The following is a 24,164-nucleotide window of genomic DNA, read 5'->3' as shown; positions in this document are numbered from 1 at the left end:
TATTCCTTTTTCGACACTTATATGGCGTGTCGGTCTGTCCCTGTTAATCAGCTAACCACGCCCACTTCTCTGAAAACACTTGCTACCAATCGTGGCCATATGTCATGAGGTGTGATTGTTAGTTAAGATAACACATGAATAATGTTAATGTCTGTACTAAAGATGTATAGTAGTTTAAAAAGGTGGCTAATCTCTGCATCCACAATCCTGCAGGACGTGAGTAAGCGCATGTCTTTGCCCATGGACATCCGTCTGCCTCCTGAGTTTCTCAAAAAACTGCAGCTGGAGAGTGACAACTCCCCGCTCTGCAAACCTGTCAGTCGCATGTCTCGACGTGCTTCACTGGTTAGTGCTTTATATTACTACATACTCCTCTATCCGTCTGTCTGTCTTACTATCTATCTGTCTGTCTGTCTTTACATAGCAAAGGATTTGTGCTTACTGTAATTAACTTTAGAAAACATGAACTAATGTTTGCAAAATGATCTTTTGACTGTTCTTTGGTTCAATCAGAGGATCATAACCATGAATTATTAAAGATTAATCTGTCTTTTCATTCTTTGTGCCTCTAGTCTGACATAGGCTTTGGGAAACTGGAGACATACGTGAAGCTCGGCAAACTGGGTGAGGTATGTCTCAACAGATTACTCTCACATTCAGCTTTCAACAATTTTTAGATGGTCAACAGCGCACCTTTATTTTTAACAAGCTGGAGGTCTCGGGGTCCCCCCCCCTTCAGGACATTTTGAGCATCAAACACCTTTATTTCTTCCATTCTGGTGAATTGTTAAATCTCTTTATTTATGTGAATAATGATAATTACTAGTACATGTTAAAATTGAGCTGGGTAACAAAGCAGCAAAACACGACAAACTACAGAGTACCAGTGTGGTCATTTGCTTGCATTAGTTGGGAGTGGCTGGTGCAGCTTATATAATAAGAATAACAACTAAGTTTTCTCTTAAATATGTTCTTAAGAAGGTTCCTAAGAAAAGTCTACGTCGGATTCATGACGTGTTCTTAAACAGCAGATTTGTTTGCACCTCTGTTCTTAGGATTGATGAATCCCACGTCTTCGTAACTGAAAGCGGACGTTGTTGTTCCTAATTAGCATAAGAAAACGCCCCAAACATTCCCATATAAGGACATGACACTTCCTGTGCACCTCCCGGGAGACAGGTTGTCGGAGATTGTCGGAGCCGCGGTGGAGGAAGTACTGAATCTCAGTACTTAAGCAAAAGTACAAATAACAAGAGACATATTTACTTTAGTAAAAGTATAAGGTGTCCACTATCCCAAAAAGGCCTGTCTTTCATAATAAGTTCCTATCCTAACCAGCATAAAAAGGAAATGTGTTGTTAGAATCGGAATGCGGTTGGTTTTATTCATGGATGTATTTTATTTTCTTTAACCATGCAAGTAAGCAAATACAGTGTGTGAAGCAGCGGACATGGGGAGATGTGAAGAGGTCCAGCCAAATAAATAAATAAGATATGAACGCAGCCTGGCGGAGGAGTAAACGACGCTGTGGAGAGAAATGGCAACTATAATTTAAAAACGGGAATAATAAAAAACAAACTTTTTAATTTTCACTTTTACCGGAGGCTGTATTACCGAGGGTCAGCGGCGCTGCGCCCGGGCTCTGCAGCACCAGAGCCGGCTTGGATCAGCGGTGCCCCATATATACAGTATCTATGGCAACCCATATACACAGTATCTACGGCAACCCATATATACAGTATCTATGGCAACAAAACTTTACTGGTGAGACAAACGTGTGACGGTCAGGAAGACGTTTTGGCAGAGGGGGACACTGATCAGAAAATGTAACGGAACATTGTAGAAATGTAGTGGAGTAGAAAGTATAGATAATTGCTGCAAAATGTAACAAAGTAAAAGTCAAAAGTAGGCTATGCAATATTGATTCTACTTCATTAAAGTACAGATATGTGAAAAATGTACCGATAAGTACAGTTACGAAGAATTTGTACTTTGTTACATTCTACCACTGCATTTTGGCCCTATAAATAGCGATCAATCACCAAATAACGCAGAATTTAATCAGTTTAATTGCTGATGGATATTGCAATGTTAGTGTGTTTTTTGCATATCATTTTTTCTTTCAACAAATGATCAGAAATACATTCAGTTCAATACTATCATTGTAAACGACTGTAGAATTAAGTAAAATGCTGTAACCAATTATTTGGAGCAAATTGTCATCACTCAAATGTGCGTAAGAGTGCTTTTCAGTGTTCGTAGATTTTGTTCTTAGCTAAGAACAAATCAAAGTTAAGAAAACATTAGTGAATGCCAGAATCTTCGTAAAAAGTGCGTAAGAAGGGTTTAAGAACACATTTCTTCGTAAGAACGGTTGGTGAATGAGGCCCATTGACCACAGTGCGTGGTCGTGCTGCGGATGTAGAATGCTTTAAAGATTGCAGGACAGGGCCAATGCACCTAAATCCCACACCATTTATCTGAGAACATTTTTAGAGACAGAGGGCCTTATCTTACAGCCGGCGCAGCGCAAAGCCCAACGCAAGTGTCTTTGGTAGTTTAAGACCGACGCAGTTGTCAATTTCCCGTCCAGCGTGCGCACACTATGCTTGTTACACACACAGGGACGCACAGCAGCAGACACATGCAGAAGATTACAAATAAAAATATTAGGGTGTAAATCCTCCATCATAACAGCAATGCTCCAAGGTCTAAACGCACCTGGCTTTTGAAGGGAATGGGAGCTGATCTCTGATTGGTTTATTGCATTGCATTGTGTTTTGCGCCCAAAACACCCCTCTGATTAATGAAGACACTAAGTACAACCCTTTAGGACCAGGCGCCCGGTGCACAGACCCTTTTTACCACCGTCAAACTAGCAAAAGTGGATTTGGCCACGCTCTAAATGCGCTCAGATCATTAAAATAGGGCCCAGAAGCTGTCTGCTTTGGCCTCAGTCAGCCGATAACAGCAGTGGTGAGGGATCGAAAAAAAACTGCTTTTTGTTTATTATCATAACCTGTGTTTCACAAAGGCATATTTTGATTTATATATGCAGTGGAAGACGGTGATTTGCCATGACACAAGTTCCTCATTTATTACTGTTCCTTTTTTCAATATCTAAATAGGTTTTGCTTTTTTCAGCTTGGAGTAGTTGGTATACAGCACATGTGTCAAACTCAAATGCGGCCCGTGTATACATTTTAGGTTCCCAATACATTTTGGCTCTGGCTAGTTGTGCACCAAACCAAAAAGATGGAAAACTGTTTTCAAACTCCAAATGATGCGACTTTCAGAGCAGAATTTGGCAGATTTACCGACTTTGAGACTGAGAAACTCCCACAGAACCAGAGAGTATTTGAATATTCAGGCGATGAAATCTCTCTGATGGCAGGAGGAACTCTTTGCTGACTTTCTAGGAGTTTATGTTGAACGAAGTGCGACAAAAGTTGAAAAGAGCGACAAAAAAAAGCAACGAAACAATGCAAAAAGCCATTAAAACGTCTGAAAATGCCACAAAAAAGTCGTAAAAAGCTACTAAAGTGACCAAAAAAGCGACATTCAGTAATACAGTCAAAGAAATTTTACTTTTTTCGATGTATGCACATGAACTTAACTCTCCGTGTCTGGCCCTTGATGTGATTCTCTTTTCCAGTGTGGCCCTAAATGAAAATGAGTTTGACCCCCCTGGTATACAGTTAAAAACACGTACAATTACAGCTACATAATGATAGAAGAATTGTCAGCAGTTCAAAGCTAGGATATATGAAGGATAATCATGAGCTATCCTAAAGAAATAAATATGCATTAAATGAATGGATTAAATCAGAGGAGGAGTTTGTGGACATTGCATTACGTCCATGTAATGTTATGAGGCTACTCATGGGTAATAGCAGTTAAAACATCTAACCTCATTTAGTCAATTGGAATTAATTATCTTTAGTTTATGTTTATGCGCCTTGGAAGATGATGAGACAATAAACTTACTTACTAACTAACTAAATAACTAACTAAATTATTCTATTGCTATTAATAGAAAAAAAGTACTGTACCTCCTGGCAGTTAAGAAACAGCTCTTTATAGAATATAGTACTATGAGATTTCACCTGTGTGTGTGTGTGTGTGTGTGTGTGTGTGTGTGTGTGTGTGTGTGTGTGTGTGTGTGTGTGTGTGTGTGTGTGTGTGTGTGTGTGTGTGTGTGTGTGTTCTTAGGGGACGTACGCCACAGTGTTCAAAGGGCGAAGCAAACTAACAGAGAACCTGGTGGCGTTAAAGGAGATTCGGCTGGAGCACGAAGAAGGAGCTCCTTGCACTGCTATCAGAGAAGGTAAACACACACACACACACACACACACACACCCTTAACTTTGCCCGGGACTCAAACTCTACCACCCTGCTTGACAGCCCTGTGTTTTAGGACCCAACCATCCATCCCGACCATCCATCCCGACCTCCTCCTCCACTAATATGTGGAATACATACTAATTATAGAGCACTACTTTTTGTAACTATATGTACAAATGGTTCACAAGAACAGCCTGAATTAAAACATGTATACAGTATGTTTAACTTCAAACTCTGATACAATGACCTCGTATCGAGTAGCATTTACATGATATCTCTAGGACACAACAGCTGAGTTTAGACTAAACCACCAATGTCATTCAAACTGAGTCACGACTACAGTATAGACCAGGGGTCACCAACCTTTTTGAAACTGAGAGCTACTTCATGGGTATTGAGTCATACGAAGGGCTACCAGTTTGATACACTCTTCTGAAATAACAAATGTGCTCAGTTTGCCTTTGACCGTAAACAAACCGGGAACTATATTCTCAGGCGGAAGAATATAGTACTTGGGCGGAGTGATATGCTCGCAGCAAGCCTGTCTGAGAATATAGTTCCCGGTTTGTTTAAGGTTAGAAGATGGCTGTGTCTCATGTTACATTGCTTTTTGTACACACTGTGACTCTACAAATCACAACATGTAAATAGGAACATGTTGGCGTTATTTTGTCACTTATTCGGAGTAGTAGGCTAGTTGGAACCATTCACCTGCAGGATCTGTGCTAGGCTAAGCTAATGCTGGAGCCGTCAAACAGCGTTACAGCACCCACGGAGATGAGAAGGGTATGTATGGACTTGTCTAACTCTGGGGGTTACGGTGAATAAGCTAAAGTCCCAATAAGTCGCCGTGGTACTTTAAACCTGAAGTCGCTGTTGCTGTTGTTGTGCTGGAGTCGCATTTTAAGCACCTGGAGAAAACGGCACAACTCATGTCTCCTTCTTCTGTCCAACTAGTGTCTCTACTGAAGAACCTGAAACATGCCAACATCGTCACGCTGCACGACATCATTCACACCGAACGTTGCCTCACTCTGGTGTTTGAGTATCTTGTGAGTACATCGGCAGTTCAGCCTGCAGGTGTTGAAAAGGTGTTGCCCTCAATCGCACAAGTGGATTATGGATAGATTTGAGTGTGAACATTTTGAGCTTTTGTGTCTTCCAGGACAGTGACCTTAAACAGTATTTGGACAACTGCGGGAATCTCATGAGCATGCACAATGTCAAGGTGAGCCACACACAACCACTACTGACTATATACCAGAGAGAGGGACATGTATTAGATTCAATTACATTTTATTTAAAGTGTCAAATCATAGGTGCAACCACAATCCGAGGAAATCTGTGAGGTGAGAAAGCACAAGGACTCCGGGGGAAGAGGCTAAGTTAGTAACATGCATTAATGAGACATGAATGCACACGGATGGAGAGAAAGAGGATGAGAGTGGACCTCAGTGTGTCATAGGGAGTCTCCCGGCAGTCTAAACCTCTAGCAGCATAACTAAGGTCTGGTCCATTGGTTTACATGTAGGGAAATACACAAAATTAAACCATATCATATATTTTATTCAGTTTATTTCAAACATTCCCAAGTTCCCTGCCACCACATTCACAGCGTCAGATTCCGCAGCTGCTTGTTTTCAAGCCAAAAAGCAAATAATTAAGTAGATTTTGTCCGTTTTGCATGGTAGCCATGGAGGCCTGGAATTGAAACTATGAAATATATTCACGTTCCCAAAATTGAAGAGTTGTTTAGGGTTTCAGTTTCAGTCCTAGGCCTTCAGGGCAAAAGAGGAGTCAAAAGGGGTGAGGTGAGAGAGAGAGAGAGAGAGACTAGAATCGGAGGTTATTTTATGGGTAATTCATATCCCATTATAATCGCACAGATGTCTAATTTTTCATCCGCATGATTTTAACATTTTCCCCTTTAGATCTTCATGTTCCAGCTGCTGCGTGGTCTGTCCTACTGTCACACGAGGAAAATCCTCCACAGAGACCTAAAGCCTCAGAACCTGCTCATCAATGAGACGGGCGAGCTCAAACTGGCCGACTTTGGTAGGAAAAACAGCACATTCATATCCACAACAAGTGCAAATGTGGCTGTAAAGACACACTTTGGAATGAAAGAGCAGGATTTCTTTTCAATTATATTTCACTGCCACGCGGGGATGCCGATTACTTTGGCACTCTTACTTGCTGTATCCTAGCAACTGTGCCCCTCTCTTTGAATTTTTCTCATGTTTGGCTGGTAGTCACCAGTATTCCCTGACTATTCTTCAATAGTTTTAACTAAACCCAGTATATGAGCTAATAGAGGGACTATTCCAACATTTTTATGATTACCACACATGTACATGTTAGGGCTAAGAAAATATGAAGTGTTACTGACCACACCACAAAAGAGTCTTATGCTCTGATACAGTTTCACCCCACTATAAGGCTGGGGGCATTGGACAAAAATTACATAACTTTTCAGCATTATAAAATTCAAGTGGTCTGAGAGAAAACTAGACCTCTGTACCCTCCTCCCAGCTCCTGTAGCAGGTCTTCTTATAGAGCATGGTCTAGACTAGCCGATATTTGATTTGTTCAGTTGCCACCAGAAATTCAGTTGGAGACCCCTCATTTCGGCTGGATGCCTGTTACCTTCTGCTTTCCTTGTGTTGGCATTCTCAACTCTGGTCGATTTATGAGGACTATGGTTAAAGGTGCACTATGAGTTCCTGCATGGTTTCAGGGTGATTTCATTTTAGTCTCATATTGTAGGCATCTCTCCTTGATCCGCTAGCTGCCTGCCCGCTGAACACACCGTGAAAAAGCTTGGTCTCGGGAGACAACGTGGTGTGTTGTATTTTGGTGCACAGCCTGTGCCCCCTAGTGTGTGTTTGACGTTTACGAGCCCTGTGTTGTCTCTCGAGACCGGGCTTTTTCACGGCGTGTTCAGGGACCAGGTGGCTAGCGGATCAAGGAGAGATGCCTACCATTTGAGACGAAAAGGAATTGTGCTGAAATCATGCAGGAACTCATAGTGGACCTTTAACTGGTCCTCAGATCTCTGCAGGGTAAATCCAGACAGCTAGCTAGACTATCTGTCCAGTTTTCAGTTGCACGACTAAAACTACTTTTGAACGTACACGTTCCCCCAAAACAAGTTCCTTCCCGAGGCTATTTTGCAGAGGCACCAGTGCTCTGTCTGGCGTGTAGCACTGCCCAAGACGATTGTGATTGCTTTAAAGAAATGCCAATAAAGCAGAGCACATTTTCTCCAATGCGGGAATGCTGTGTCGACAGGCCAGACCTACCTGGCTAGACCTACTCTATCTGTAAATTGTACTGAGATAACGTCTGGTATCTCTCCTCACCTCTTGCTATTGCTGTCTCTCGTGTGTTCTGTCAAACAATGGATTAGGAGAGACTAGTTGTTGAAGTCATGTATGAAGAGAAATATGGATTAGCTCTTAAGGTGAGAAATAAAATGTAAATAGTGGGTGTCCACTTATTTTATACAGTGGTGTCCACACATGATTTTACGCTAATGCATAGGTGGTACTCAAGAAGTGCTCAGATATTTTACTTTCGTAAAAGTAGTAATAACACAGTGTAAAAGGAAACTTCCTGTTGGTGCTAGGGTCAGGGTTCAAGTGCTGACCCTAGCGGAGAAAAACTGAGAAAGGATGAATATTTGCACAAAAAGCTGGCTTGCTAAAATAGACTCAAGAAAGCCATTCTGCTGTCACTGAGGTCTCCCGTTGTTAAACCTTGATCGTGTTGTGTTGTCCAGGTCTGGCAAGGGCTAAGTCTGTCCCCACTAAGACCTACTCCAATGAGGTGGTCACTCTTTGGTATCGACCCCCTGACGTGTTGCTGGGCTCTACAGAATACTCCACGCCCATCGACATGTGGTGAGTAGTACAATTTGGATATTTGTTCATCAGTAGTTTAACATATGCTTGCCTCCCAACACAGTGTGCGGCTCCACAGTTTCACAATACATGTCTGCTTACTTTAGTATACTAGACTTGCTACACTACAAAATGTCCCAACTGTATTGCATACATCGAAAAGCATGCCTCAGTTTAGACACTTTATTAATCCCGATGGGCAATTCATTTGCAGCTTCCCGGTCCATACAGTCGTATACAACAGTAGTTAAAGCGTAAATATCGCCAAAATGCAACCTAGGGTCTTTTTGTGAATGTACCCAAGTCAAACTTTCATTTAAAAGCCTATTTATGACAGAAGTGCCACTTTTAAGATTTACCGTATTCTCGTTTTTCAGTCAAATGTCCTAGTGCTAGGGGCACTTTTATGCTAGCCTCAAAATAGCTATTTTTAAACCACTAAGAAGGCTTGACACAACATGAGACTTTGCTCCAAGTATTTGCAGAGGACAGCCCTACAAAGCACCAAAGGCCCCAAAACAATGGTGTCATCCCTGGTACTGAGTGAGCATGGATGTTTTCTTGGTAGGCCTAAATCAGATAAATGTCTAACAACTTGAGGATTGTCCAGGATGTCTATGAATCATGCATATCTATCAAAATCTCACAGGTTATTAGCAGAGAGATGAGTCACTAGTCGTATATTGGTGCGTAATTCATCTGCATTCACTTTCCATATGTATTTTTGCTCATTAGCGGTCTGCCATGGTGAGAAAACCCACACAGCTCTGATAAACCTCTGAGGATTAAATGTAGCTCTCTGGCAGCCCGACAGCCTTTCATGAGCTCACCTAGTTACGTTGCCTCTGATCAGACCACAGGGCGCCTCTTCATCTGAAAAGAACAAAAGGTGGTGTGAGTGTCCACTCACTTGCACTTATGATCAGCACTCTTTGAAGTGTGTGTGTGTGTGTGTGTGTGTGTGTGTGTGTGTGTGTGTGTGTGTGTGTGTGTGTGTGTGTGTATGTGTTCTTGTTTAACTATGTTCATGGGGTCCAAAAACCTGGAATACAGCAGACTTGTGGGGTCCGGACAGCTTTGTGGGGACCAAAATGCTGGACCCCACAAGTTTAAAGGGCTGTTTGAGGGTTAAGACTTGGTTTTTAGGATACGATAGAAGGAAGGGATAGAATTAGGTTAGGGTTAGGCATTTAGTTGTGATGGTTAAGGTTAGGGTAAGGGTTAAGGTTAGGCATTTAGTTGTGATGGTTAAGGTTAGGGTAAGGGTTAAGGTTAGGCATTTAGTTGTGATGGTTAAGGTGAGGGTAAGGGTTAAGGTTAGGCATTTAGTTGTGATGGTTAAGGTTAGGGTAAGGGGCTAGGGAATGCATTATGTCAATGACCAGTCCCCACAAAGATAGTGAGACACACTGTGTGTGTGTGTGTGTGTGTGTGTGTGTGTGTGTGTGTGTGTGTGTGTGTGTGTGTGTGTGTGTGTGTGTGTGTGTGTGTGTGTGTGTTGAACACAGCCTTACCTAGGGTTGTAAAATGTTGGAGGACTCCTCCCTGGCTGAGTCTCCCTTCCCTTAAATTGCATCCTTGGTTCCTCCACTTGCTTCCCTTCCTCGCGTCTTGGTCCGTTCCACCGAGAAAGCAATGGGAGATAAGATGGAGGAAATCATGTGAGGAGAGAGGAAACGAGGAAATGGGTTTTTAGGGATAAGACGTCCTGACCTCTGACGCGTCACGTGAATTCGTTGGCTGTATGGGCGGAGTTTGAATGAATGAATGAATGAATGAATGAAAACTTTATTGAACAACAGTCAACAAGAGGTGTTCAAAAAGATTAAATAAAAAACCCAATAAAGCCCAAAGGCTTGTTTCCATTGTGATCCTTAAGATGGAAAGGGAGTAACACCACATGGACTAAAAACATTGAGGACAAAGGAGAAAGGGGTCAACTACTAATCAAAAGAAACCAGAAAAACAAATCTAAAACACAATAATAAAACAAAGGCTAGATTCCTTGGAAGACATGCAGACACATAAACAGACAATACAGTACAGACAACAGTACAATATTCCTAGTACTTAGTAGGAGGAGCTCAACAATTTAGGGTTGGAAGGTAAGCTGTTCCTCAAGTTTACCACTCCCAGATCAGTCTGGCATCTTGAGGTAGAGATCTACCTCAATCAGCGTTGGTTTTGAGGCGGGTTTAGGTGGTGATAGACAGATGGTTTATCCAATCAGCTAACCAGGATTTTCAGACAGCGGTAGCCCTAATTCTGTTAACTGCTCGCTAATGTTTTTTTCTCTTAGATCCTTCTTTTGGAATATGGACCAGGAACCTGAAATGGGGCCTTTTTATTCTTTTATTCCTAAATTCTAGTTACACAAACGGCAAATCTCCTTTACTGACATGTTGCTAGCTTGCTGAGCTAACGAGGTATGCTTTGCCTGCAGCAGCAGCAGCGGTAGCCTGGCTTGTGGTTGTATTTTCATCGTTGATCTGATTGGTTGACTTGGCCCGTCTATCACCAACTATAGGTGGTGATAGACAGATGGTTTATCCAATCAGCTAACCAGGATTTTCGCCCCTTCCCAAAAGTTCTCCAACGGTAAGTTCCCAGATGGATATGCCGAGCAAATGCGAAGCGATCCCTCTGGTGGAGTCAGGTTAAGGTACTTGCTTCTCAGAGCAGGGATAAGAGCTTTGAGACGGCCTTCACAAAGCACGCCAGAACAACTTCCGATTCAACCGAGGAGATATCAAATAAGAGAAGTGAGATTCAGCCCCTGTATCTTAATCTCCTCCCTCCTCTTCCAGGGGCGTGGGCTGTATCATGAATGAGATGGCAACAGGTCATCCTATGTTTCCTGGTGCCACAGTGAAGGAGGAGCTACACTTAATTTTTAGGCTTTTGGGTAAGATAGCAGCGCATTGTGATAATATATCCCACAGGCCAGGCTACAATTCAAGATATAAATGCAGACAACATGTATTTGTTTCTTTGTCTTCCAGGCACTCCAACAGAAGAGACTTGGTCTGGGATCAGTAGTAATGAGGAGTTTAGGTCTTACCTCTTTCCTCAATACAGACCTCAAGCTCTCATCAACCATGTGCCCAGGTAACACTGAAGGCTCGGACATAGTATTTGTGTCCGTGGACTTGTGCCGGTCACACCCACGCCGTTCTATTTCAACACGGTCTCACGGCAGTACGTGAAATGGTCACGTTTATCTATTGATTCGTGTTCACGGGCAGTGTTGCCACAGTTACTTTGAAAAAGTAACTTAGTTACTTTACAGATTACTTGATTTTAAAAGTAGTTTAGTTACTTTACAGATTACTTGATTTTAAAAGTAACGAAGTTAGATTACAAGTTACTTTAGTTACATTCAGCAGCTGCCGACAACCCCCCCACAGCCTCAACATAAACATGACAACCGGTTTACTGTGAGGCAGCTCGGCGTGGCCAGTAGTAGGATCTGGTTTATTATGGCACCAAAGAGAGCCAGTTAACGGTGTTTAAGGGCAGCATTTCCTCTACAACATACTGCCCCAACAACTTCTTCAGCTGTCCAGCTTTTGTTGTTTGGGTGGTGGGGGGCCTCCTGCTCTGTAAGTTTGACTGCAACGCTGCGACTCCAAATGTTTCTTCAAATTTGGGTAGTCGCCCCCAGCACAGAGTGTACTACGAACCTTAATATTGCCGTCTTTAGCTGACACAAACTCTAAATAGTGACTGTATTTCCAGCTAGAAAACGCGCCCCATACGTCCCATACGTGACTTCACTCCCCGAGACCCAAGAAGAAAGCAAAAATATATATTTTTACTAAGGAAAATGACAAATAGTAACGCACAGTGACTTCGATAAATAACTTTAATCTGATTACTGGTTTGGAAATAGTAATGTGTTAGATTACTCATTACTGAAAAAAGTGCTCAGATTAGAGTAAAGCGTTACTAGTAACGCGTTACGTGGCATCCCTGTTCACAGGGACGTTTTTGTCGTTTTTTTCCGTGGTGGCCAGCACGAAATGGTCTATATGGAGATTAATGGGCAAACCAAACGCCACACGCGGGACACAATCCCCAGCCTTCGGGGTGAAAGTCCTGAATAGTTTGACCAACCCCCCCAAACCAACCTCCTTTATGCAGATTTTCGGCATTTCAAACTACTCGCTACCGTAGCCGTGCTGTGACCACGACATATGCTTCCCATTTAAATACAGTAGTTTACATTTTCGTCTGCCATGAGACTGCGTTGTCTATTTATACCTTATTGAGGGCACATGTCGGTCTGGCATGTCATGCATGTTCATTTCCCAATCCACACTTCAATCTAGAGCTGGGCAATATATCGATATTATATCGATATCGTGATATGAGACTATATATCGTCTTAGATTTTGGATATTGTAATATTGTGATATGACATAAGTGTCTTTTCCTGGTTTTAAAGGCTGCGTTACAGTAAAGTGATGTCATGTTCTGAATTTACCAGACTGCTCTAGCTCTTCTGTTATTTGCCTTTACCCACTTACTCATTATATCCACATTACTGAGGATTATGTATCTAAAATATAAGTTTGAACATATTTTGTTGAAGCACCAATTGTCAACTCTAGAATATCGCCACAATATCGATATCGAGGTATTTGGTCAAGAATATTGTGGTATCTGATTTTCTCCATATCGCCCAGCCCTACTGCAATCTACTCCAGTTGTTGGTGGTTGGTGGTATTTGTATTCTATGAAAGACTAATTATATAAATGTGGGTAACTGCGGATTTCCTCACACAGCATTTCTTCAAAACAGGCATCCAGAACATGGATGTATTATAAAGACTCAACACAGCGTTTGAGCTGGAACCCCGTTCACTCAGTGTGGCATAAAGCCACCATGGAGGCAAAAATTACCAGGATGATCGGCATTACTTCTGCTCCGCTAACATGAATAGGGATTAAATTATTTAATTGTGTGTTATCGGACCGAATGGCTCAAATTCTGCTATTTCAATTATACATTTCGCGGTATAATCACTCAGAAAAATGTATCCGCTGATTTACAGATGTGTCTTTAGCCATTGAAGTCTATGAGAAAAATTATTTTTGGGCCTGAGGGCATCACGTGATGAGCCAGGAGTTGTTATTCCATCGTTCAGTTTGCTTCAAGGCCCGGTACACTTCCTGGGGGCCTGGTCCAGATGTGTCTGCTTGTATACTATAATCGAATAGTATAAACAGAAATACTATGCGTCCGAGGTGTTCGTAGCTGGTATTTTTTCTAGAATGTATCACATCTTTTTGGATTAAATCGGCTCCTTCATCTGTCAGATTGTCATAAAACCTGTTAATTATCTTTTAAGGTCTAGATCAGTGGTTCTCAAGCTGTTTTCAATAATGTTCCCCCTTTGAACAGTTTTTGTAAGCCAAGAACCCCCCTAACCTGCGCAATTAATTTTTGGTATTGGGTGGTGGTGGTGATGGTGCAGTGGATATGACACATGCCTTTGGTGTGGGAGACCCGGGTTTGATGGGCACTTAAGGCACTTAACCCCTAGTTAGCTCCAGAGGCGGGCCACCTCTGACATATATATAGCAGTTGTAAGTTGCTTTGGCTCTGAATATCCCACGTGTAACAACAGAATTTGGCAAGACTGCTTTTAGTTATGCTGCTCCTTGGTGTTGGAATTTACTCCACAATGTTTTGAAGCTTTCTGTTCTCATCCCACTTAAACATTTTAAACAATTACTTAAACAAACGAAATTTGAACAATGTACATGTTTTCAATAAGCCTTTTTATGTTATTTTAAATTGTTTTACATTTTTGTTTGCTGTGTCTGTTTTTGTGATTCTGTGTAACTTGTGTACTGTGGCTCCAGGGCTCCCTTGTAAAAGAGATTTGACTATCTCAATGGGACATCACCTGGTAAAATAAAGAATAAAAAAAAAAAAAAAAAAAAAGCGTCAGCTAAATAACATGTAATGTAATGGTAGAGAAAAAAAAGTCTAGATAGTCGCAATAGATTTACTAAACAACAGCCTTGTACCTGGAAAACATTTAAATGCTGATGGAAAAAAAAGATGTTAGAAAGAAGGAAGTAAGGTGAAAATAGTAACAAAAACTTCTAAAAAAGGTGACAAACTTCAAAAACAGAGACGAAAAGAAAAGAAAAGAAGTAACTACAGCCTTGTAACTGAAAAACATCTTGCAAAAAATGTCATGTACACCCTGCAGTCCTCCTAGCAAATTGTCCCCCCTGTGTATTTGCTATCATTATCCGTATCAGTGAGTTATTGTTCCCTAAACAGTCATAAAACAAACTGGGCTTTGTTTCTTTGTCTCCATCAGGTTGGACACAGAGGGGATCGACCTTCTGTCTGCTCTGCTGCTGGTATGAGACCGAAGCACAATGACCTGACTCAACCAGAACCAGAACCAGAACTGATCTGGGGTTGCAGAGACGGTCTGATCAGCTGCTTTTGTTTTGTGATTGCAGTATGACACCAGGAGCAGAATCTCCGCGGAAGCCGCTCTACAACACCCCTACTTCCTGAGTCTGGGGAATAACATACACAGTTTGGCAGACAGTAAGACGTTAACACACACACACACACACACACACACACACACACACACACATTTGTGGCACTATCTTTGTGGGGACCCGTCATTGACAATGCATTCCCTAGCCCCTTACCCTAACCTTAACCATCACAACTAAATGCCTAACCTTAACCCTTACCCTAACCTTAACCATCACAACTAAATGCCTAACCTTAACCCTTACCCTATCCTTAACCATCACAACTAAATGTCTAACCTTAACCCTTACCCTAACCTTAACCATCACAACTAAATGCCTAACCTTAACCCTTACCCTCACCCTAACCATAACCTAATTCTAACCCTAACCCTAAAACCAAGTCTTAACCCTCAAACAGCCCTTTAAACTTGTGGGGTCCAGCATTTTGGCCACACAAAGCTGTCGGGACCCCACAAGTATACTGGACTCCCACACACACACACACACACACACACACACACACACACACACACACCTTTAAAGCCTCTTGGGGTGACAACTCTGGCTGTGAACAGCAGACTTTACTTCTTCTGTAAATGTGCTACTTTGCCATCTCAGCTGTGGCTTTTAGCTCAGCTAGTGGCCAGAGTTGAATCATGTGTTCTGACTGTAGATCAGTTTTCTAGAAGCTACCAACACGAAACGTGTGCCACCACTGGCACACACACATTCAGTTGCTTTTCTCGCATAATTTGATCATCTTTGAGCCTAAAACTGACTATTTACTGAAGGCCAAGGCAATAGAGACATTTCATCATATTTAATGTCACAAAAGAACATTTAAAGAGAAAGTCTACATGTAGAAGATGTGATGTACTTATGACATTTACGTAATTACAGTGTAACCAGAATTTGGTTTTGGAGATTACACGTAGGTTATGGCACTTGGGCATTTGTCTTTTGAATGTTTTTCATTTCTGTATCAAGGCTTTTAAATTATAGGCAACATACACACTGTATACATTGTTAGTAGATAGTCCTGTCTTTTTGTTTCTGTGTGTCATTTCCTGTCCTCTCTGTGTTTTAGCTGCTTCAGTGTTTTCCCTCAGAGAGCTCCAGCTCCAGAAGGACCCAGGCCACCGCAGCTCTGTGTTTCAGCCTTTAGGTAAGGTTCCTGAGACCCAATCTCACAACATGGTCTTCACATAGTATAGCAGCTATGACAGTTTGGTGCGTAATGTGGGTACAGCATTAGACCTGGTAATGAGAATGCAATAAACATGATTAGAGCTGCCACGATTAGTCGATCGAAAGTAAAATAATCGGCAACTATTTTGATAATCGATTAATTGTTGAAGTAATTTTTAATGCAAAAATGCTGTTTTCAGCCTCTAAAATATCAAAATGTCGTGTTCTTTTCTGTTTTATATCATATTAAACTGAATAGCTTTGAGTTTTGGACTGAACAAGACATTTTTGTGACGTCACCTTGGACTTTGAGATACTAGGATGGACATCTATACTATTTTCTGACCAAACGATCAGTCGATTGATCGAGAAAATAATCTGCAAATGAATCGATAGTGAAAATAATCGTTAGTTGCAGCCCAACACAAGATGCACATCCTAGGTGTATGCCATGTATTCGCATGTGTTTTTCTTTATATTCTCATAGTCGTTAGTTTAGACCAGCGGTGTCAAACTCAACTTCACTAAGGGCCACACTGGAAAAGGAGAATCGAATCAAGGGCCAGACATATAGAGTTTATTTTCATGCTTTTATTTCGAAAAAGTCAAATATCTTTGACTGTATTATTCCATGTCTCATATAGTCTTCTCACTTACAGTTTGATCCACATAAAGCCCTGAAAAAAGCAGCAAATATTTCCTTAGAAATCTGAGAATTTAGCAAATCAAGCAGTCTCAAAGATTAGATTTTAAAAGTTGACTCTCAGCAACCTGTTTCCCAGCTTTAATTTAGAAAACTCTCAGCTTCTGGGGAAATTTCTGGGAGTCTCAAAGTCGGCAAATCTACCAAATTCTGCTCTAAGTGTGGTGTAGTTGCCATTTGAAAAACCGTTTACTGTCTGCCCGTTTACTACTCTTTGATATGCGGGCCGGATCAAAACCTGCCAGGGGTCTTGAGTTTGACACATGTGGTCAAAATGAACTTTTTGAGTCTTTAATGATAAATATGGGAATCTAACACTGTAAGTCCGGAAGGAAACCGATTTTAAATCCAGCTCTGTTTTGTTCCTGACCACAACATCTGAAAGGTCTGCAGATGGACTTTGCTAATTAGCAAAGCTCTGCAAGAAGCTATAGCATGTTGACTCTGTTTACTGTGGCACAAATAAAATAACCACAGAGGAAAGTCTCAGAGGAACTGAAAAGGAAATGGAAATAAACAAGGAGTTGTCCACTAGTTCAATGCAGGTTACTGGTTAAGGTTAAGTAAACTGTATTATCCCTGTGGATATCCCTGAGCAGAGAAATTAAAACACAGCACACTCTCATCCTCTACTGTCACCCATTTAGATACTCTAATCAGCTCTTCGTATACTTCATAAGTCTCACTATCGCTTTATTTTCCCATGGTTCTGCTCATATAAAGCTTTAAAGGTCCAGTGTGTAACGTGTTTAGTTGTTCATTATCTAAATCTGTGTTGCCCCGTTCACCAACTTGTCCTTTTTCATGAATATTTACCTCCACCATCAAACCAAGTATTCATTTTAGCTTGGAATTTAACATTTGAATATCTGCATGAACTGGGGTAGACGCTCCATATTCATGTTCCATCTTCAAATACGTTAGCCGGTAAGGGACATACAGGACATACTGCTCCACCTTTTTTTGTGTGTGTGTGTGTGTGTGTGTGTGTGTGTGTGTGTGTGTGTGTGTGTGTGTGTGTGTGTGTGTGTGTGTGCTGCTGCTAATGCTGCTAACGGGTATCGTAGCTTCGCGGCCCCGGTGGCAAGTTTGAAGAAGGAAACATGGAGGACCACACATATTCAAAATCCAAATTTCAGGAGTCTTCTTCGCCCAGAAAAAGAAAAAGGAGATTGTGTGGTGTATTTGGTGGCGATGCTGTAATGCTATGTGGAGTGGAATCCGCTGACACTGTTTCTTGATTATAAAGGTTTATTTACATAAAAGAAATCAGCATCATGTAAAAGCTCTGCAGAGCTCGGAGAGGACCTGTTTTCCCAATTCTCCAGTGGTCCTCTGACTTTCTTTGTTTGAACATGGTATATATTCTATAATGCGTAACATAGATGGGGGAGGAAACAATACTTTGACCAATCATCCTTTTGGAACCAAGCCTACAAGGGCATCCCTAATTCTTTCCAGATGTTTCCAGAGAAGTGTCCAGCGAATGTAGGCTAAAGTTCATACAAGTTTCTTTGTTACCAAAAACTTAAGACAAAGTTTATAAAGGTCCGTTAGAAGTCCAGATACTACAATTGAAAAGAGCAAGAGACCGGCTTTTTGAAGTGTGGCTACCGTAGCTGGAATACCTTGAACTGCATGGTGAGAGAGAGTTGATTGCGATACATGATCTCAACGCTAGATGGAGAAATTCCCACACATTGGACCATTAAGACCTAACTTCATACTACTCAACTTATGCTAACAAGTAGCATCCAGCTGATAAAGATTACATGGGGAAACGTCTTCAACGCAGCAGCTTGAGTGATACGTTTATGTCACCGCTGAGAAAATCAACCGCAGCGTTCAACTTTGGAGACAAGAGGACATCAAAATTACAAGATAATGACCTCTTCTGAAGAGTCCATCATGTTTTTTACTGTGTGGAGGAGAGGTCAGGGTGGTGCGCGATCACGGAAGGCCTGTATCATGCTAATGCTCCGACGTTGTTGTCACTACTTAGATGGGGGCGACAGAAACGGTGCACTATAGCTTTAAAAGCATGAGTCATTGCCTGCCAGAAAATCTACTGTATAATCTGTTTCAATTGGTGCCTGTTAACTAGGGCTGCACAATATATCGTTTTGTTATTATTATTTAACAAAAGAATCACATATTTTGCTCATATCGTGCAGCCCTACTGTTAACACTGAATAATCATAATTTTGGAAAGTAAGTGTTCAATCTCAATTTGCCTCTCTTCAGGTCGAGGCAAAAACCGAAGACAAAGCATCTTCTAGTGGTCCCGGAGGAGGAACCGAGACACCGAGACGAGACCTCAGCACAAAGGCCAACACAGCTCTGCACATTCACAAGCATTCTCACCTCTCCTCTTGTGCACTCACTTATTTCCAAGGCAGCTGACCATGGAGACACATGGTTTCTGGAAATACACTTGTACTGCACTTGAAATGACAGGGCAGAGATACACGCTCCCTCCACACACACACACACACACACACACACAGTAAATATTTGCACAATCAGCGACACTGAACATGCTGCCATTACTTAAGTAGTTGCACACACACACACACACACACCAGAGATTTATGAGTATCCTGCTGACACACACACACACACACACACACACACACATGCATTTCAGCCCAAAATGTCAACCATTTGGCCCTAAATAAAGCTGCTTTTCTGCTCTGTTATAGTGTAAAACATGTACGCAAGCTCGCATAATTTCCATTCAGAGCGCACCCTAGCCATTTAAGGTAGCGATCACATCTGGATCCATCATACAATCGCAGGTGTATAGATGTTAAAGGTTGTGATGTGAGTGGAGGTCAGTTCAGTATAAGTGAAGTGAAATGAGGTGAATTTGTTTCCAAAATGTGCTCAATGTTTGTCGGACTAAAGGTGAGACGTGCTCGAATTGTAGCTTAAAGATAACCTCTCTGATTTTGTTATAGCATCAAGTGGCACTTCCGAATTGTAAAATTTAGCTCAACATTTAAAAAGTACTGAGGTCTTAAATTCCCCAAACACACCCCCTAATGACCCTTCAAAATTATAACCAGAAACCAAAGAGAAGGTTGTTTTTATTATTTAATTTATGTCTTGTTTTTCTTCAGTTAACTGTGAATTTGCGCTTTATGTACATTTTATTTTCCTAGCATGAAAGTCTAAATAGTGATTTAAAGCCTTCTCAGGAGCTTATTGTCAGGAATAAAATTCTGGGGGGGGGGAAATGCTGAAGATTTCATTTATTTATAATTGTTTTAAAATACAAGTAGTCCCATTGAAACATCAGCTTATTAAATGCATAGTCCTGCCATATTGCTAAAATTTCGAAATTCACGCAAAGAAAACTGGTAAAGGTGGCTAAAGCCTTGTGCGAGACTTTTGAGCATTTAAACTATTTATCGTTGCTGTCGGACATAAACCTTGTATCTCCATATTTTGTCATTTTAATATATTTTCATAAATCAATGCAATTGGTCACCCTTTACGTCTTCCCTTTATGACGTCATAAGGGGAAAAGTTACCTTCCCTTTCTCTGCTTTGCCCGCCCAGAGAATTTGGCCCACCCATGAGAGAGAGACAAAGCTACAGACACAGAAATGGTACATCCTAAGGAAAGCTCATTGTGGGACTGGATCTAGTGGCTGTAATTCTGCACCAAGGCTGAATTTTGGGAAAGAAACTTCAGATACAGTATTAGGGGACCACTAAGGTCTATATAAAAGAGACTTCAGATACAGTATTAGGGGACCACTAAGGTCTATATAAAAGAGACTTCAGATACAGTATTAGGGGACCACTAAGGTCTATATAAAAGAGACTTCAGATACAATATTAGGGGACCACTAAGGTCTATATAAAAGAGACTTCAGATACAGTATTAGGGGACCACTAAGGTCTATATAAAAGAGACTTCAGATACAGTATTAGGGGACCACTAAGGTCTATATAAAAGAGACTTCAGATACAGTATTAGGGGACCACTAAGGTCTATATAAAAGAGACTTCAGATACAGTATTAGGGGACCACTAAGGTCTATATAAAAGCATCCAAAAAGCAGTATGTCATAGGACCTTTCATTTCCTGAAAAGCAGCACTTTTGGACAGACAAGGTTTTCACCCGACAGTGACGTTAAAGCAACACTATGTAACTTTTAGCTGCAGCTGTAGTTCCAATGAGACAACCTTTAGGGGGACCAAAGCGGGAAAAGTTACATAGTGTTGCTTTAAGTCTTTGTTAGCTTTAAATGAGCTAATAGGCTAAATACGCTGCAAAATGTAATCACGAGGCTGCAAGCCTCTAAAACGGTTGAATAATAAAAGGTCAACCTCATAAACAAGTTAGCTAATGCAAAATATATGAAGCTAATGATGTTTAGCTACTGGGATATGTCAGCTAGCTAAGAAGCTGGCGTAACTGAAACAATTTAAAGGATTTATCAGTGATGAAATTATTGGATCCCTGTCTAAAGAGTCACAAATATGGCAGCTATGGGTGTGTTATGTCACCCACCAGTCTTGAAGTTGTACATACACAAGTAGTCTGGACACAGTAGCAACCCACTGTACACACACATGAAACCGATTTAACCTACCGTAGAGAGGCAAAGTCCCTCCCCTTCCTGTGGACCCCAAGGAACCTTATTTAACACATGGGGCCCTGTTTTAACAATCTGAGCGCACAGCGTGAAGTGCCCATTGAGCAGGTGTGTTTAGGGCGTGTCCAAATCCACTTTTTGCTAGTTTGACGGCTGATAAAAGGATCCGTGTGCCGGGTGCCTGGTTCTAAAGGGTTGTCCTTAGTGTCTTCATCAATCAGAGGTGTGTTTTTGGTGTAACATGCAATCAACCAATCAGAGATCATCTCCCATTCATCAACCAATCAGAGATCATCTCCCATTCCTTTTAAAAGCCAGGCGCGTTTGGACCTTGGAGCATTGCTGTTATGATGGAGGATTTGCACCCTAATATTTTTATTTTTAATCTTCTGCATGTGTGTGCGCTTCTGTGCGTCCCTGTGTGTGTAACAAGCATAGTGTGCACGAGCCTAGGAGCATTTTACTAATTAATTTACTAATTTTACTGTTAAAATAACAATGAAATGCTGCGTTATTGACTTTAGACCAGGTTTTTGTTGGTCAATGGCGGGATCACTTCCCGCTGCCTCAAGATAGCAATACTCCCAGAATGCACCTGAACACACCGCCCTGTAAGACCAGCACTCCCAGAATGCACCTGAACACACCTCGCTGTAAGACCAGCATGCCCAGAATGCACCTGAACACACCTCCCTGTAAGACCAGCACGCCAAAATGCACCTGAACACACCTCCGTGTAAGACCAGCACACCCACAATGCACCTGAACACACCTCCCTGTAAGACCAGCACGCCCAGAATGCACCTGAACACACCTCCCTGTAAGACCAGCACGCCCAGAATGCACCTGAACACACCTCCCTGTAAGACCAGAATGCACCTGAACACACCTCCCTGTAAGACCAGCACACCCACAATGCACCTGAACACACCTCCCTGTAAGACCAGCACGCCCAGAATGCACCTGAACACACCTCCCTGTAAGACCAGCACGCGCAGAATGCACCTGAACACACCTCCCTGTAAGACCAGCACACCCAGAAAGCACCTGAACACACCTCCCTGTAAGACCAGCATGCCCAGAATGCACCTGAACACACCTCCCTGTAAGACCAGCACGCGCAGAATGCACCTGAACACACCTCCCTGTAAGACCAGCACGCCCAGAATGCACCTGAACACACCTCCCTGTAAGACCAGCACGCCCAGAATGCACCTGAACACACCTCCCTGTAAGACCAGCACGCCCAGAATGCACCTGAACACACCTCCCTGTAAGACCAGCAAGCCCAGAATGCACCTGAACACACCTCCCTGTAAGACCAGCACGCCCAGAATGCACCTGAACACACCTCCCTGTAAGACCAGCACGCCCAGAATGCACCTGAACACACCTCCCTGTAAGACCAGCACACCCAGAATGCACCTGAACACACCTCCCTGTAAGACCAGCACGCCCAGAATGCACCTGAACACACCTCCCTGTAAGACCAGCAGGTGCATTTTCTATTTAATGCGACTTTGAAGTGTGCAGTCTTTCTAATTACATATTTTCACAGTCTTATACTTTTTATCAGTTTTATGACAACCTGAGAATTTCTTAACTTGCAAAATTATCTTTTAAACTGACGAACATCACATGTTTAATTAATGGCTTAATTCAAACCGGATCAACATATTATTTGTCTCTCCCCATATTACTACATATTTTTTTCTGAAACATGTGGTGTTCCACTGGAAGGGGAGGGACTCTGCCTCTATAAAATCTGACTCCATCATGAATATACAGTAAAACTCTATTGTAAAATGGCTTCGCGCTGACAGACTTGCCTTGCTACAGCGCCCCGTGTTTCAACGCAGTGTGGGGTTTCATTTTATACAGCGTTAGGAGCTGACTTTCACTCCAGTTTTTGAAGTTGCCTTAGTAAAATGTGCATGATATTTTTGCTTGTGAAGAATCTATATTTGATCTAGTGTACTAATGTGTTAGGAGCCATTTGCTTTTTGTGTGTAAATAACTCCCCATGAGTGTGTGTATTTCTTAGTCTCCTACAGTATTTGCACAAACCAGAAGTGTCCTCTGCTCCCTTTCCTTTGTGTCTAACCTTTCATGGTTCCAAAATAAGGCCCCATATTGTAGAACACTGGGAAAGTATGGCCTACACGTACTTTCTAGTAGCAAATTACTCTCAGCAGAACTTACTACTACTCCTTATACTGTATTTTGCACAGCTCTACTGCACCTATTGCCACGGAGCAGCTTTTGGTTGTAGGACCACAGAAGGCAGTATCAAACATTACTTGCAGTATAACGTAAAGTGCTCATATTATGCTTTTTGGCTTTTCCCCTTTCCTTTATTGTGTTATATATCTTTTTTTGTGCATGTTATAGGTTTACGAAGTGAAAAAGCCCAAAGTCCCCCAAAGGGACTTACCATCTCCAACAGAAAACACTGTTCACACACTGCTCCAAACAGCTCTGTTGTAGTCCAGCCTTTACTTCAGAGACCAACATTATAATGCTCACCTAGCTGCTAGCATGGCACACCCTCATACTCTGCTCCTGACTGGCTAGTAGTCCTTACCTAGGTACTGTCAGGGCACGCCCTCATACTCTGCTTCTGACTGGCTAGTAGTCCTTACCTAGGTACTGTCAGGGCCCTCATACTCTGCTCCTGACTGGCTAGTAGTCCTTACCTAGGTACTGTCAGGGCCCTCATACTCTGCTTCTGTCTGGCTAGTAGTCCTTACCTAGGTACTGTCAGGGCCCTCATACTCTGCTTCTGACTGGCTAGTAGTCCTTACCTAGGTACTGTCAGGGCCCTCATACTCTGCTTCTGACTGGCTAGTAGTCCTTACCTAGGTACTGTCAGGGCACGCCCTCATACTCTGCTTCTGACT

General features: G+C 42.0%; 1 protein-coding gene across 1 annotated transcript; it reads left to right on the top strand.

The window, feature by feature from the left end:
* The first annotated feature begins 217 nt into the window (after positions 1-217).
* Positions 218-20,196, top strand: cdk18 (cyclin dependent kinase 18). The gene is made up of 13 exons (XM_028575700.1): positions 218-345; positions 573-629; positions 4,213-4,327; positions 5,302-5,396; positions 5,510-5,572; positions 6,276-6,399; positions 8,126-8,246; positions 11,054-11,151; positions 11,249-11,354; positions 14,588-14,630; positions 14,736-14,826; positions 15,850-15,927; positions 18,898-20,196. Exons 1-13 carry the CDS (start codon positions 229-231, stop codon positions 18,930-18,932), a joined length of 1,143 nt encoding a protein of 380 aa, XP_028431501.1. The 5' UTR covers positions 218-228; the 3' UTR covers positions 18,933-20,196.
* Positions 20,197-24,164: the final 3,968 nt, after the last annotated feature.

This window comes from Perca flavescens, chromosome 4, assembly GCF_004354835.1.
Source record: "Perca flavescens isolate YP-PL-M2 chromosome 4, PFLA_1.0, whole genome shotgun sequence".
Taxonomy (NCBI): domain Eukaryota; kingdom Metazoa; phylum Chordata; class Actinopteri; order Perciformes; family Percidae; genus Perca; species Perca flavescens.
Note: the sequence above shows the minus strand (reverse complement) of the source record. Positions and strands in the feature narration are given on the sequence as shown.